Source organism: Acinonyx jubatus, chromosome D4 (assembly GCF_027475565.1).
Source record: "Acinonyx jubatus isolate Ajub_Pintada_27869175 chromosome D4, VMU_Ajub_asm_v1.0, whole genome shotgun sequence".
NCBI classification, from domain to species: Eukaryota; Metazoa; Chordata; class Mammalia; order Carnivora; family Felidae; genus Acinonyx; species Acinonyx jubatus.
In genome coordinates this window covers 65,214,689-65,230,405 of record NC_069391.1, presented here as the reverse complement: position 1 = coordinate 65,230,405, position 15,717 = coordinate 65,214,689, and the positions used below count along the sequence as shown (strand labels likewise).

General features: G+C 49.0%; 1 protein-coding gene across 8 annotated transcripts in view; it reads left to right on the top strand.

Annotated features, from left to right (window-relative positions):
* DAPK1 (death associated protein kinase 1) overlaps positions 1–11,154 on the top strand; it is a 186,814-nt gene extending 175,660 nt beyond the window's left edge. For all 8 annotated transcript variants that reach the window (XM_053205185.1, XM_027048169.2, XM_027048168.2 and 5 more), the window contains 4 exons: positions 1,074–1,212; positions 2,626–2,746; positions 5,553–5,741; positions 8,665–11,154. In XM_053205185.1, coding sequence (XP_053061160.1) covers positions 1,074–1,212; positions 2,626–2,746; positions 5,553–5,741; positions 8,665–9,897 — 1,682 coding nt within the window. In that variant the 3' untranslated portion in view covers positions 9,898–11,154. The remainder of the gene's footprint in view (positions 1–1,073; positions 1,213–2,625; positions 2,747–5,552; positions 5,742–8,664) is intronic.
* Positions 11,155–15,717: the final 4,563 nt, after the last annotated feature.

The window sequence follows — 15,717 nt, the reverse complement described above, 5'->3', positions numbered from 1 at the left end:
TTCCTGTGACAAGATTCCCACTCTGGATGTTTCCGCAGGGAATTGTTACATGATTGCATTCTCCTGCCTCAGAGACCAAGTCTGAGGGATTTCTAGAGAGCTGTTTCTCGCTTTCTTCCTATACTTTAGAGCTGTGGTCACTTTTGTTGGGTAGAGGTGGACTCCTCCCAGAGATGGCCTCTGTGTCTCTCTACCTAATGATACGTAATTAATAAGCAGAATGAACCCCCTTCATTCTGTGGTTCCATCCAGAACGGAAGGGTCCATATTGACTGAAGGCATTATCTTAACTTTATTCCTAGAGCAGAAAATAGCGCGGAATACGCTTTTGTTCCTTTGTACAAAACAGAGGGGTGCCTGGGTGGCTCAGTCAGTTGAGAGTCTGACTTTGGCTCAGGTCATGATGTCCTGGTTCGTGAGTTCGAACCCTGCATCTGGCTCTGTGCTGACAGCTCAGAGCCTGGAGCCTGCTTAGGATTCTGTGTCTCCCTCTTTCTCTGCCTCTCCCACCTCCCCCTGTCAAAAATAAATAAACATTAAAATTTTTTTTAAAAAAACAGAATTGGGCAGCCTTTCATGGTGGAAACACAACTGGGCTATCAATTTTTTTTTTTTTGATTTCCTATAAAAGTCAAATAAGTGGACTTAACCCCCTCAGGGTACATCCACTCTGCCTCTCTTTCTCATTCTTTCTGGTGTTTTCTTTCCAAAACACTCTCCCCACCAGAGGCTATCTGTGTGCACCGCCACAGTCCCTGTTTTGGACATTTCTGGGTGTAGCTGTACTCACACAGCTTTCTAGGTCTTAGAAAGGTGCCTTTGCTCAGAGCCAGATTTCCTCTCACTGGGCAAGCAGGGCCACTTGGGGGGACATCTGAGAAGCTGTCTTGAGTTCTGGTGCTGGTCCACTTCTGAGCTGCCCTCCCCGAGGACCAGGAAACCCACTCTTGGCTGGGCCAGGGCCTTCTTGAGGTGACCCTGCACACGGGCTGGCCAGCACGCCCTGTCTTACCCGCCTTGGAGACAACCAGGAAGGACAACCCGCCTGTGAAACGTCTGTTCTCTGCCCTCAGCCTTTGGTGGCAAGCTGAAGAACCCGCTCCACGTCGTGCTGGTGGCCACCCACGCCGACATCATGAACGTGCCTCGGCCGGCTGGAGGCGAGTTCGGGTACGACAAGGACACGTCCTTGCTGAAGGAGATCAGGAACAGGTGAGGGTGCCGCTGGGGACAGGGGCCATCTCACAGAGCTCACGGACACCGGAGGAAGGAATCAAAGGCCTCCTTTGCTTGGTTGGCTTTGTGGCGTAGATTTCATTTTTTATCAAAACGCTGAAAACACAACAAATGCAACCAAAGTAAAAGCCACGGGATGTAAAACAACAGACTTATCACCTCCTTCCTCACCTCCCGGTACCACTGCCCGGGGAACCTTCTGTTAGGAGTTGCATGCGTCAGTCCTCAGCTTTGTGGAGGCAATTATAATCGACAAATCGTATTTTAAGATACTTGAAGTGCGTGTCGCGGCGATCTGATGCACGTTATGAGAGGACGCGCCCGTCTAGTTAGTTAGCACATCTGTCACCTCACATGTTTCTCTGTCTTTGCCTTTTATTTATTTTTTGGTGAGAATGGTTTTTGTTTTTTGTTTTTTTGAGGCTTCAGAACTGATCATGTATTGAGTCACTAAAAGTAGGCAATAAATCCGTCCCCCACCCCCTGGAAAATGGTAAGAAATTTCCACAGGCGTGGCAGAAGTTTGAATTCTGGGTGAGAATGTTTAAGTTCAGCCCTTAGCAAGTGTTAGTCGAATAATGCAGTGGCTTCAACTGTTGTCACCATGCCTGACACAGATGCGCGGTTCTTTTTGTTGGGTTGGCTCTCAGTTCCTCTGATGACTGTCATCTTACCACCGAGCAGTACTTCTCAAAGTCTAAGTTGCCACTCACCAGGGCCTCGTGACAGTCACCTGGGGGTCCTGACCTGGTCATGAAAGTGGGATGGACAGGAGGGGAAAATACCAGAGTGCCTTTCCCGGCAAGCATTTATGGAAAACTTTTGTTTCACTGAGCAGTATGAATGTGCATGGGTCACGGTGTAGAAACGTGTGGGTTTACTTCGTGTTTGGCCAAAAAACGTTGAAGCTGCATCTCTGTATAATCCTCCAGTAACACAAACTATTGGTTTATCTAATGCAGACACTTCCCTGTTGTCCTCCTGATACGAAAAAGAAGGCTCATGCTAGTATTTTCCATTGAGGGAGTGGCCTTCTTGCCTACCCTCTGCTCTTACCCGTCCCTCTGTAGTGGCCTCCGTCCTCCCAGCATCCGAGGTGAGAGCATGGGCCTCACCTGTGCTGCATCAGGGGACCTGAAGTCTTCCCATACTGTGTCCCTGCCAATTTGTGCAACCTGAGCCACCCCCCCCATCCACAGGACTAGGAGCTCAGGGGTCCCAGGCCTCACACCACCATAATATGACCAGCCAGTGGACAGTGGGGAGGGGGCAGCCTCTGCAAAGTCACCAGGACATTCTGGCTTCAGGTCCACTATACAGGAGCCTGGTGTCCATGGTGACACCTGGTGAGACCGCATCACCCTGATGAGGCCACTGCCCTTCCCTTAGGTTTGGGAACGATCTTCACATTTCAAACAAGCTGTTTGTTCTGGATGCCGGCGCATCGGGCTCTAAGGACATGAAGGTACTGCGAAGTCACCTGCAAGACATTCGGAGCCAGATTGTCTCGGTGAGTGTGCTGGAGAGCCGGTAGCTCCACCTTTGCCCAGACCATCCAGTCACCCCGGAGCTGGCCTCTTCGTGCTCCTCTTGGTTAGATTTGGTTCTCAGGGGACCCAGCACAAGGCGGATGCATGGCTGTGTTTGTGTCCCACTGGTCTACAGCAAGGAATGAAAAGTGAGAAGCAAGGATGTGGCTGGGAGATGAGGGAAGTTAGGAGCGAGGGCCCCACCTTAGAGCATATGGGATTCTGACGGTGTTAATGGTTAGTTTATAAGTGACATTGCCTTTTACAAATCATAAAAACTGCCCAGAAGTGAGTTACTGTGAAATGCTTAGAAAATGCAGAACAATAGAAGAACCGTCACCAGCAAGATTTGTTGAAGGACATAAAGTAATAGATACTCAAACGAACTGAAATATGCTCGTGGAGGGCAAGATCTTACTCAACGTTTCGTTTTCGCAAGTTATCTAAACTTAGTCCGGTACCGGCCAGCAACTCATGGGAATGAGGAAATTGGGTGTTTTGTCTTAAAATTTCAGCGGAAGGATAAATAAGGCATATTGTAAAGGCTGTGTAACTAATAAATCCAAAATCAAGAAACCAATAGATGGAATAAATTAGTGAATACAGAAGTAAAGCACAACATCTACAGAAATTTAATAGAAAACAAAGGTGTTATTTCAGTTTGGGGAAGATGTTTATTTCATCAGTGATCTGACACGACTGGCTATTAGTCTAGAATGAAGTGAGATTGAATTCTTTTCACTACAAATCCCAGAATAGATTGTGGGTGGATTCAAACATATAAATGTAAAAAAGAAAAAAAAAACAAAAAACAGCAGTATCTTGAATGTGTATTTAAAATAACTTGATTGTGCTTTGGAAAACCCTTTCGGCAATATCGAGGACCCTAGAAGTTTTCGCAGAAAATATACCTATTTGACATTACAAAAGCTAAAATTTCTTTTCCGGCAAATAAACTCCATAAACAAAGTTAAAAGGAGAAATCGGCTGGAAAAATGACTCTCAGTGCCTCTGACACGTAAGTTTCTAATCTATAATATTCAAAAATTCTCCCCAACTGATGAGAAAGGATAAACACCTCCAAGGGCAAAATGTTCCCTGGAAAGTTCCTGCTGCCCCAGCCTGCGTGTAGATGAGGAGGCTGTGTCCATCCTTCCCTGGGTGGGGCGTGGCCCCTCCAGTTACAGCTTACTCCTTCTCTGCTGGGAAGTGCCCCCATTCACAGCACCAGGCTCCAGTTCCAGACGTGCTTTTGGAATCTTCAAGAAAACTCTGGGCTCTCCTGAAGCCTGCCTGGCCCCTGCCTTCTGATGGGGGCCCCACTATGGCATAGAGGGTGAGTGGGGAGTAGTCTGGGGGAGCTCAGAGGAAGCCAGTCGCAGAGAGTAGTGGCCAGTGATCTGAGACAGAGGTCTGTGAAGGACCAGCACCTCCCCACCTGGTGGTGGTGGCGTTAGGGCCTCTATGATAGGCTGTAGGGGTTCCCTGAAGTTTTGAGCTGAGGTGTGGTGAGATTGTCTGCTTCCCAACCCCAACCCTCAATTCCTGGGCCAAGCAGGCAGAACCCACCACAGACTGCCTTTATCCTTGGGAACTTTGTTTTAGAAACAGGGAGTGGAATTTAGCTGACATAAAGGTGGGATTCGAGAAGAGACTGCCTGGTTAATGATGGAGAGCAGCGGTTGGTTTTGTTTTTGTTTTTGTTTTTAATTAGGATGGTGTGCGGATTATATGGGCCTGTCACATAGATGATTTATTTCATCAAATTAAAAGATTAAAAACCTATTTCAAGGGGGGTGAGGGGATGGGCAAAATGGGTGAAGGCGGGTGGGAGATACAGCCTTCCAGTTGTGAAATGAATAGGTCACAGGGATAAAAGGCACAGCATAGGGAATCTAGTCAATGGCATTGTAATAGTGGGAGGTGCCATAGCTACACTTGTGGTGAGCCCAGCATAGCCTACGGACTTGTCCAATCACTGTGTTGCATGCCTGAAACGCATGTAACCTTGCATGTCAACTATACTCAAATAAGAATTTTAACAAATTACGAAAAAAGAAAGCTGTTTCAAGCCAATTACCAAGAATTAGTCTAATTTGAAATAGTATTTCCACAGCAATCCCACAAATACTTAATATACTGGTAAAAACCCACTACAGTATTGCTGATGACAGTTCATCTCTTTTCCTCTTCCTTTGCTCATAAAATTAACCATCATCTGGCTGAAACAGTCACTCCCGAGGAGGGGGGAGGGGGCGCACAACTTTCGGAGTTGGGGAACACTGTGATTGAGTCCAAGAGCATTATTGTGAAGCCTTGCCACCTGTTTAATCATTAGCAATAGAAATGAAAGCATCCATGGGGTGCTCGGGTGGCTCAGTAGGTTAAGCGTCCGACTTCGGCTCAGGTAGTGATCTCCCAGTTCATGAGTTCGAGCCCCGCGTCGGGCTCTGTGCTGATAGCTCTGAGCCTGCAGCCTGCTTTGGATTCTGTGTCTTGCTCTCTCTCTGCCCCTCCCCCATGCACACTGTGTCTGTCTCTCAAAAATAAACAAATGTTAAAAAAAAAAGGAAGAAGAAATGAAAGCATCCATACCATTTTACCCTTGCAAATGGATTTTGCTTAGAGGCAACACTTTAACAAAAGAACCGCCCGGTACCCAACCAAAAAGCACTAACTCATCCGAAGTATTTTTGCAATAGTGCAGGAAAGAGCGCCAAGCTTTCTACCATCTCCAAAGGAGTCCCCTCAGCTGCAAATTGACCTGTCTTGTGCTGCATGTCCTAGGTCTGCCCTCCGATGACCCACCTGTGTGAGAAGATCATCTCCACGCTGCCTTCCTGGAGGAAGCTCAACGGGCCCAACCAACTGATGTCACTGCAGCAGTTCGTGTACGATGTGCAAGACCAGCTGAACCCCCTGGCCAGAGAGGGGGATCTCAGGCGCATAGCCCAGCAGCTCCACAGTGCTGGCGAGGTAGGGGGCTGGAGACTAGGCAGGGGTCCGGAGACCAGGCAGGGGTCCGGGAGGGGCTCGGGAGATTGGTTTCTGTCCCCACTGTGAAGGTGGTTTGAGCCGGGAGAGGCAGAGTGGAGACTGCCCGATGACCCATAATATATCCAGACATGTGGCGATCACAGAGGCTTCGGTGATCTTCTGAACTGCGGTTCTCTGCTCTCCCATGCACCCTAAGAGCTGGTGTTTGGTTTTCTTCTGATGCGTTTGTTTTCCAGCTTGTGTCAGGGAGCACAGTTTCTACCACACTGGGCATCTGGGCCTCTCCTCTCCTCCGGGGGCGTCTGTTGCTTAGCTGTGATTCCTGCAGCCTCTGGCCTGGGCTGTTATCTGCTCCACACAGACTCCTGGGTTCACAGATGGTCCAAAAAAGGCATTGACAAGAGCCTGTCCAGAGACACTAAGGCCCAGCAAGCAGTGTCCCCAGAAATGACAGCCTTTCCCAGAAATGGGAATCTTTGCTCCCACTCATGTGGCATCCAGATCGCTGTTCTGTTTGCATCCCGGGAGAGGGGAGCTGGCCTTTGTATCCCTCTGTCCTGTGACATCCGGGGACAGTTTAGGCTAGTCCGGGCCATGAAAGGCAGTTCTGAACGTGAAAGCCCAGAAGCAGTTCTGAGATTTTTAGACCCCAGGAGCTTCTTTCCTGTGCAATCTCAGTCCCATCTCTGACTTGAGGCCAGTGCGTGTAAATCATAGAGACTTGAAATTACAACTGAAATTACAACTGAACTAGAGTGTCATGCAGTGACAGCATGAGCCTCTGAACTTCACTGAAACTACCAGTAATCTATAGACCTCTCCAGCAGTACTTTAAAGTCATTGAATTTGGGGCGCCTGGGTGGCTCTGTCGGTTTAGCGTCTGACTTTGGCCCAGGTCGAGATCACGGTTTGTGAGTTCAAGCCCCAAGTGGGGATCCGTGTTGACAGCTCTGAGCCTGCAGCCCGCTTCGGATTCTGTGTCTCCTTCTCTCTCTGCCTGGTAGATTTCCCCGCCCTTGAGACTTCAGTGAGTGATGAAGTGAAGACTTGATGGTAGGAGTAAGGAAGGGAGATATCGGTCAGGTGGCCCCCTCTGCTTGGCCACCAGCCTCTCCCCCAGTGCTATTACTGCCCGCTAGTGAGGAAGGCCCGAGTCCTATGCACATCTCACCACTTATCCTCATGATGCCTGTTTCTGCTCCCGGATCCCTCACTGCCCTTGGTCATCTGTCCCCTTAACCTCCTCCAGTGTGGCCAGTGTCTCAGCCTGTCTCCCGTGATCCTGAGGGGACAGCAGTGCCCAGGGTTGAACTGCAGATGATGTCCCCACCAAATGCCTTATCAAGAAATAGATGCTCTACCCTCTAGGAACTGTCAACCTAGGGACCGGTTTGAACAGAATCATATGCAGAGGGTGTTTCAAAGCTGTCACCGGAGTGTGGACCAGAAAGTACTCTTGGTACAAACAGTGAAGAGCCTCAGACTCCGTGTGAGAACAGAGTGTCCCTTGGGTCAGCACTGTGTGTAGACCTGGCCCTGAGCAGGGAGGGAGGAGAGGAGGGTGAGTGTTGCAAAGAGACCAAAGCTGTCTCTACTTTTTGTCATATTTCTTTCTTTCAGACTTTTGCTTTCTAAAGAAATAAAGGGGTCAGGTAAGCTCCAAGTCTCCTCTGGCCATCTACTATAGTCTCCTTCCTCTCTGCCCTCTCCAGGGTGCTTTCCAGACCTTTTCTCTTATGCGTGTTAAAATTTTATATCGTGGACTCATGTAACAGTTTGAATCTCTCTTTGAAAAATCTCAAGCCTTTAGGGAAGTTGCAGGAGTAGCTCAAAGAATCTTCATCTACTTCACACTTAAATTAACCAGTTGTTTACATTTTGCTCCATGGGCTTTGTCTCTTTCTCTTCTATTTATTTACTTATTTATTTTGCAAATATCCTGACATTTCACCCCTCAGTAGTTTAGCCTGGATCTCCTAAGCAGCGGGGTGTTTTCCCACTGTTACAGGGTGGAGGATGGACAGTCAAGTATCCCCCACATTGAGACCAGAAAAACAGAGCAGGTGACTCCTTATAGTTTACACAGTTTTAATTGGGGTAACTTCCTAACTGGGGAGATATGGCAGGCAATGATCCTGCTGTGCTGCTATTCTCCACAAAGTCTGGACCTTAGTCTACAGATGTGATAGAGCGAGGGTTGCACAGAAGGGCAGTGCGGTGAGATCAAAGAGTCCGTGTGCAACTTACTGACCTCTAACATCAAATTAGATCTCCTGGCTCCACCTGTGTGTCAGGAAAGGGAGAGACTTTGTTATCTTTAACAAATCTACCGGGGTTGGGGCGGGGCAAAGCCAGCTTCTCACCCTCCTGGCGGTGGCGGGCACGTCTAAGGTATGTATATCAGTCTCCAAGAGCCCCAGGAACACATAGCCGAGGGCGTCAGCGAGTGGACGTGAACAAGATGGAGTGCTGAGGATAACCATACAATGATCACATCCCAGAAGCACATAGATGTGACCTTGTTATTGAATGTATAGTTCGCTCTCCAGTGTTTGCCACTTGTCCCAATAATTTCTCTTTTATTCGTGTATTTCGGGATGTAGAGCCCCGTCAAAATTTACTCCTTGCATTTACCTGCCATCTCTCTCTCTTTTTTGTCTTTGAATTTATTACCTTGACCTTTTTTTAAAAAGTCGAAGGTAGTCCTTTCAGAATCTCTCTTATGACCTTCTCAAGCTGGCGTTTTGGCTCAGTGATTTCTGAGATCCATGAATGCCCTGGGTCGTTTTTTGCAACATGTGCACAGATTTTATCATTGCTTGCCTCCTTCAGTGCTCTGAACAGCTGGTGCCTCTGGCCCTCTGTGTTCCCGTGTGTGACCTCCTGTTGTCCCTTCTGGCAGATCAACATCATGCAGAGTGAAACGGTCCAGGACGTGTTACTCCTGGACCCCCGCTGGCTCTGCACCAATGTCCTGGGGAAGCTGCTGTCCGTGGAGACCCCACGGGCCCTGCACCATTACCGGGGCCGCTACACTGTGGAGGACGTTCAGCGCCTGGTGCCTGACAGCGATGTGGAGGAGCTGCTGCAGATCCTAGATGCCATGGACATTTGTGCCCGGGACCTGAGCAGCGGGACCATGGTGGACATCCCTGCCCTCATCAAGACTGACAACCTCCACCGCTCCTGGACAGATGAGGAGGATGAAGGGAGGGTCTACGGGGGCGTGCGTATCGTCCCCGTGGAGCACCTCACCCCCTTCCCATGTGGCATCTTTCACAAGGTCCAGGTGAACCTCTGTCGGTGGATCCACCAGCAGAGCACCGAGGGAGATGCGGACATCCGCCTTTGGGTGAATGGCTGCAAGATTAGCAATCGCGGGGCTGAGCTGCTGGTGCTCCTGGTCAACCACGGCCAGGGCATTGAGGTGCAGGTGCGAGGGCTGGAGACGGAAAAGATAAAGTGCTGCCTCCTCCTGGACTCCGTGTGCAGCACCATGGAGAACGTCATGGCCACCACTCTCCCAGGGTTGCTGACAGTGAAGCATTACCTGAGCCCCCAGCAGCTGAGGGAGCACCATGAGCCTGTCATGATCTACCAGCCACGGGACTTCTTCCGGGCGCAGACCTTGAAGGAGACCTCGCTGACTAATACCATGGGTGGGTACAAGGAAAGCTTCAGCAGCATCATGTGCTTTGGGTGTCACGACGTGTACTCACAGGCCAGCCTAGGGATGGACATCCATGCATCAGATCTGAACCTCCTGACCCGGAGGAAACTGTGTCGTCTGCTGGACCCTCCCGACCCCATGGGGAAGGACTGGTGCCTTCTGGCCATGAACTTGGGTCTCCCTGACCTTGTGGCAAAGTACAACACCAATAACGGGGCTTCCAAGGAGTTCCTCCCAAGCCCGGTCCACGCTCTGCTCCGGGAATGGGCCTCCTACCCCGAGAGCACGGTCGGCGTCCTCATGTCCAAACTGCGGGAGCTGGGGCGTCGGGACGCAGCAGACTTTCTACTGAAGGCGTCCTCAGTGTTCAAAATCAACCTCGATGGCAATGGCCAGGAGGCCTATGACTCCAGCTGTAACAGTGGCACATCTTATAATTCCATCAGCTCCGTCGTGTCCCGGTGAGGGCAGCCTTTGGCTTGGGCAGGGTGTCTTCGGACTGCAGAGCAGGGGGATGCAGCCCATAGTCCCGGCAGAAATTCCGGCATCCCTCCCTGTGCCCACATCCTGAAGGTCCCCGCCCTCCCTCCTGCTTCACCAGTTTCTCTGCCACTACCTCCCTCCTCCCACACATTCCACTGTGTGTGAATGGTCTTTGTAGTTACAGAGCAGACCACAGCCTGTCCTTTGGCCAATTGAGAAGCCAGTATCCCTCCTCCCTGTGTCCTAGATCATCTCTCATCCGCCAGCACCTTGCTTCTTACTGATAATTTTACTGGAATTCCTAACTTTTCAATGAAATTTTTTTAACTACCGTATGAATTGTCCTAAAAAAAAAGCACATGTATCCCAAATGTGTTTCTTATAGTCTTTTCCTTGTCAGACCATGTCCTCGTCTTATCCCTTTGATACTTGTAGGACAGACTCCCATGTGTGGAATCCCACTGTCTGACTGACAAACAGACAACATGTGAGGCCTTTGCAGAAGAGGCTGTGTCTGAGACCATCCAGGGAACGCTCCCTCTCTGTCCCCTGCTGTCTGCTGATCACCGCCTGAGGTGCTCCCCCCCTGAGTTGTGGTTTTTCCAGAAATTTTTGTGTTTCATTTCACACGGAAAGGGGAGGAAGGAATCCTCTTCTAGAGTGATTTCACACACAGTGTTGTTTTCATGGTAAGACACGTCCTTGCTGCTCTTGTGTAAACGTCAACGTTGCACGTCCACGCGGAATCCGCAGAGTGTCCGCTGATCATTCCCGCTCATCTCAGGTAGAAGGTGACACAGCTGCAGGAAAGGAAGGTCTGCGGGAGGACTCAGCAGACCCCTGACTCCTGCTCAGTGGCAGTCTGCTGTCATTTGCGTGGAGCAGATGGTTTTCACATGTAGATCCTGGTTCGATGACTTCCTGTCTGTGAAGTCCAACAAAGGCGAGGAAGCAAGATTTCCTGCAGTGGTTTTAAGTAGTGATGGAGTTTTAAGTTGAAGTGAGGGAACATGTCCTAATTCTTCTGTCCTGAGAAGCGTGTAATTTTAATGTTACATTACATGTGTGTATATGTGTGTATATATATATATATATATATGCATTATGTATATACATATATATGAATACAGGTATTTTTACTTAATCTATACAATGTAGTAAAAAGATGTTGGTTTTTCTTTTCTGTTGTTTTTTTTCTTTTCTTTTTTTAAAAATATAAATAAACTATTGCTTGTTGCATTTGATTGTTGGTCTTTAATTCAAAAGGAATCCTTTTTCTCTGTTTTTTCTTCAGTCACCAAAACCCCACATGGCGGGGCAAACCAAACTGAAGTCCAGAAAGTCAGTTAACCTAAACTCCCGTGTGGAAACAGCTGGCTCATTGGGGGGGCATTAGTACTAACATTGGGGATGGTAGGGGGAAGCAGGAGGAGCCCAGATGGTTTTCACACTGTTGTCACTTGAAACAGGGAATCCCTTCTGTTGTCCTTGGGTGACCCAAACACCACTGGAGTCCTTGAGTGCCGCCCCAGGCCTGTGGGGAGCTTTCTCTGTCTGTATAGAGGTGCGGGGACCAACCCACAGGAGTAAGAGATAAACCTACTGCCAAAGACGCATATCTTCTGTCCTTCCGGACAGAGCCCGTGGCCCAGGCCATGTATTGGAAATGCCAGCTTTGACCTGCATGGAAGCACTCAGTGACAAAACCTGCATTTAGTAAAACCTCAAGACTTTTTAAAAATACATTGACAAAGAAAAAAGTTTGGAAGGAAAAAGATTAAAATGGTAATGATTTTCTCTGTGGGGCTCATTTCCATTTTTCCAAATTGTCCACAATAAACACGGTCTAGTTACATTAGGAAAATAAATGAATGAAATAAAACTAAAAGCTACATAGACACGCCTGAAAAGGATGGCACTGAGATCGAAGCTGTGGTCACCTTACAAAAGTAGACGCGTTTATCCTGTGTCACCTCTGTCCTGAGTGGCCACTTCACTCTCTCCTGCTTCAAAGAGTGTCACAGGGGAGTGACATGACACCAGGCCACTGAAACCCCCAGGCACAGAGTAAGTCTCTGGTATCACCTGTATGTAAAATCTCAGAGAAGGATGTGACTGGGGCAACCTTGGGTCCCAGAGCAGCCCTACACAAAACACGGAGGGAAGGGAGGTGGAGTTCTGCAAGGGCCTGGCCCCGGGGACCCTGGGTCAAAGTGAGGAAAGTAGCCATTCTCCCCGAGAAGGGAGTTGTGTTAATAGGAGGAATAGGCAGAGGCAGGATGCTGAACAAATAAAAACAAAGTACCGGGGCACCTGGGGGGCTCAGTCAGTTGAGCATTCAACATTGGCTCAGGTCATGATCTCACAGTTCGTGAGTTTGAATCTCGCTTTGGATCCTCTGTCCCCCTCTCTCTTTGTCCCTCCCCCGCTCGTGCTCTCTCCCTCTCAAAAATAAATAAACATTAAAAAAACACAAAGTGCTGCAAATCTTTATACTCTTGTTTAATGCAGGTGCCAGTGTTCTTAAGGATCTGGGCCACCTGGGCTCCGGAAATGTTGAAGCCATAGTAAGAATCATTACGACCCAGATCTGAAGAGATTATGGGCGACTGAGCTCAGTGCCACATCCTGGGATTAGGTGGTGGCCGGCATTCCTGGGGACTTTTGGGGTCTTCAGGGACATGAATTCTGGTGAGACTGGAACTGTCTGGTGAAGTCCCATTGTGGGTAGCCGGCTCCACCCCCTGCATGAGGGCCAGAAAGAAAAGCCTCTCATGGAACCATTGCTCTGAGCGTGGATGTGAGATGCACAGGGAACGTGTTCTCTGTGCTGTGCTGCCTGTTGGTACAAAGTCCACCTTGGGCTGCCCTGCGGTGCCTGAGGTCTCCTTATGGACAGGAGCTTCCCAGGGACCCCAAGCTTTTATGGAGTGGTGACAGACTTTTGTGGCTCTGATTTGTTCAGAAACCTGGATTCCCCACCTTTCACAAAACGAATCAGAACTGTGGGTGGGAATTCTGGCGGACAGTTTGCGGAAAGGGGTATCATTACAACTACAGGATTCACTGAAATGTCGAAACTGATCGGCTCCCCCTAGTGTCCTGAGTCTACCCTGGTCTTACTGAACCCTTGAAGAGAAGGAAAAATTCTTCTCCACCCTCAAGTTCACCAGGGTGGACTAAGAATTAAATTTACACCAGACAGATTAACAAGAGAGAAAACCAAAGTTCAATTATGTGCACACTGAGGCCCAATCCTGAGACCGGGACCTACGGAAATGACCGAGGTGCAGTTTTTCTACTTCTCTACTTTTTTTACTTTTGAGAGAGAGAGTGGATCTGTGAGGAACTGACAGAATCAGGAAAAGCTAACTCCGGGAGCTTCAGTTAGTAAGGAATTCTGAACGGAATTTGGGCTGGTTGAGATTTGGGAAAAAGTAGCAGGGTTGTGGATACAGCCTTCTGGGCTCTGGTGACGAGAATATCTCTATTTCCTGGCACAGGGAGGGTGTCTCTCACAGCCAGAGTCCTTTCCCATTCTCAGGGGCACGGGGAGGCCCTGAGTGCCCTTGTTGTACAGGCTGTCTCTTGCGTAACTTTTATTTATTGTAACCAATACACCAAAGTGGCACATTTTGGGGTGGCCTGCCCTTGGTCATGGTGTGACCTTGGAAAAGCCCCTCCAAGATGAAGGGCCAGCTTGGCTGTTCCTGCATAAACAGCCCCTAGATGGCAGCCAGGCTATAAAACCCACAGGGACATCAGGAGAGCTGAGCCTGGAAATGGAATGTCTTCCTGACGAGTCGAATGTATTTCCAGTTTTCCAAGGTGAAAACTGTTCCGGAGACGGATGCTGTGCGTATAGTCACCACCCCTGCACGCTGCAGGGAGGTATCGTTAAAGTGAGTGATTTTATGTTCTGTCTCTCTTACCACAATTTTTTAAAAATTTTTTTAACGTTTATTTATTTTTGAGACAGAGAGAGACAGAGCATGAACAGGGGAGGGTCAGAGAGAGGGAGATGCAGAATCCGAAACAGGCTCCAGGCTCTGAGCTGTCAGCCCAGAGCCCGACGCGGGGCTCGAACTCACAGACCGCGAGATCATGACCTGAGCCGAAGTCGGACGCTTAACCGACTGAGCCACCCAGGCGCCCCTCTCTTACCACAATTTTAAGAAACGGAGATTTAAAAACATGAAGCTGAAACCTAACAATATTCCCTAACAGTTAAGCTTGCGGAGGAACACGTATGATTACCTACTGTGTTTAGTTCGTCCAGAAGACAGGGCTCTGAAGTGCGGTGGAGTGAGGGGATAGAAAAAATGACAGATTGCTGTTTGGAAGAGTTTGGTATTTGTTACTTCAAAAAAAAATCTTTAAAGTGCTTATTATAGGAAAAAGGTAAGAATTTGATTTGGCCACTTTTCTATTTTGTTTTTCAATTTTTTTTTTTCCAGTTTGAATCCATATGTGGGATGGCACCATAGTCTTGTCCGGACTCTGGATTCTTGGGGACTTAACTGAGCCAAACTGTTTATTAGGTGCGCGGTTATCATACTCATTGTCTCCAGACCATGGCTGAGCAGGTATCGTGAGTGCCAGCCCAGGCTCACAAGAGGGCACAGAGACAGGTTCACCCATGTGCCTGGTCACCCAGGGGGGTCACCAGGCTCAAGTCAACAGTGCCTGAAAAGTTGGCTCTGGGGGCTACTTTCAAGGATTGTACCTGTGCTTTGGCTGGCCACCTGAGGGTCAGAGCAGACTTTAGCTTTGCAACCGAAAGTTGCATGCTGCTGAGAGGCTGGAGCCACAACCCCCTCAGGCTGGGGACTCAGCAGCTTCCAGACATGAGCCAGGACAAGGACGGGAGCGCAATTCCCCTCTGAACACCCTGGAGGAGGGATGGCCAGGGAGGAGCCCCTGGAAGGGGTTTTAAGGAGTGGTCAGTCCCCTCTCATGGGCACCTCTGGAAATGTGTGTGGCAAGAGCGAGAAATGGCCCAGGGGACAGCTGCTAATCTCCCAGAACCCCAGCCTCGGATGCTTACTGGTCATGACTATTGCTCACAGGGCCAAGTCTTTGCTCCAAAAGGGTGAAGAGTGTGGGCGTGGGGAGGAGGGGCAGGAAAGAAGTTGCACAAGTTTCTACAGCAGAGGTTCCCCTGAGATGGGCCCTCCCTCTTGGGGCTGATATTGGGTGAGGGGGCCTGGCTGGGTGCCCAAGGCTGTGACTCCAGCCTGCGGGACTCCTGTCAGGGGCACAGAGGGGACTGAGGTCAGCTTTTGGTGGATGATGTGTCTTATCCCTCTGAAATCAGTTTTACAACTGAAAGAGACTTACAGATGGTCTGCTTCAACCTCACATTTAAGATCTAGAAACAGAGGGTTTAGTGATTTAGATAAAATTGTGCCATCTATTACTAACAATTCAGACTAAGTGCCAGGACATCTGCCCACACCTGGGGATCCATTATTCTTCTGTGCTATTTGTATGGTAATGTAGTGTGTGTGTGTGTGTGTGTGTGTGTGTGTGTGTGTGTTGAGTGTGTGTGTGATGACTGTGCATGTATATATGTGTAGCATGAAAGTGTGTATGCATACATGTGCATTTGTCTATAAATGTGTGTGTATGTGTGTGTTGTGTTTAAGTGTGTGTATATTTGTGTCTGTGTTTCATGAGATATAGGATTCTCTGGCTCTGGTGACCTGTTCTCCTGGCCAAGAGCCATGACCCTCACCGATTCATCCACGAGTGCCTGTTCCCCACAGTTAGGGAGACTCACAGAGCAGGGTGAGGACTGTC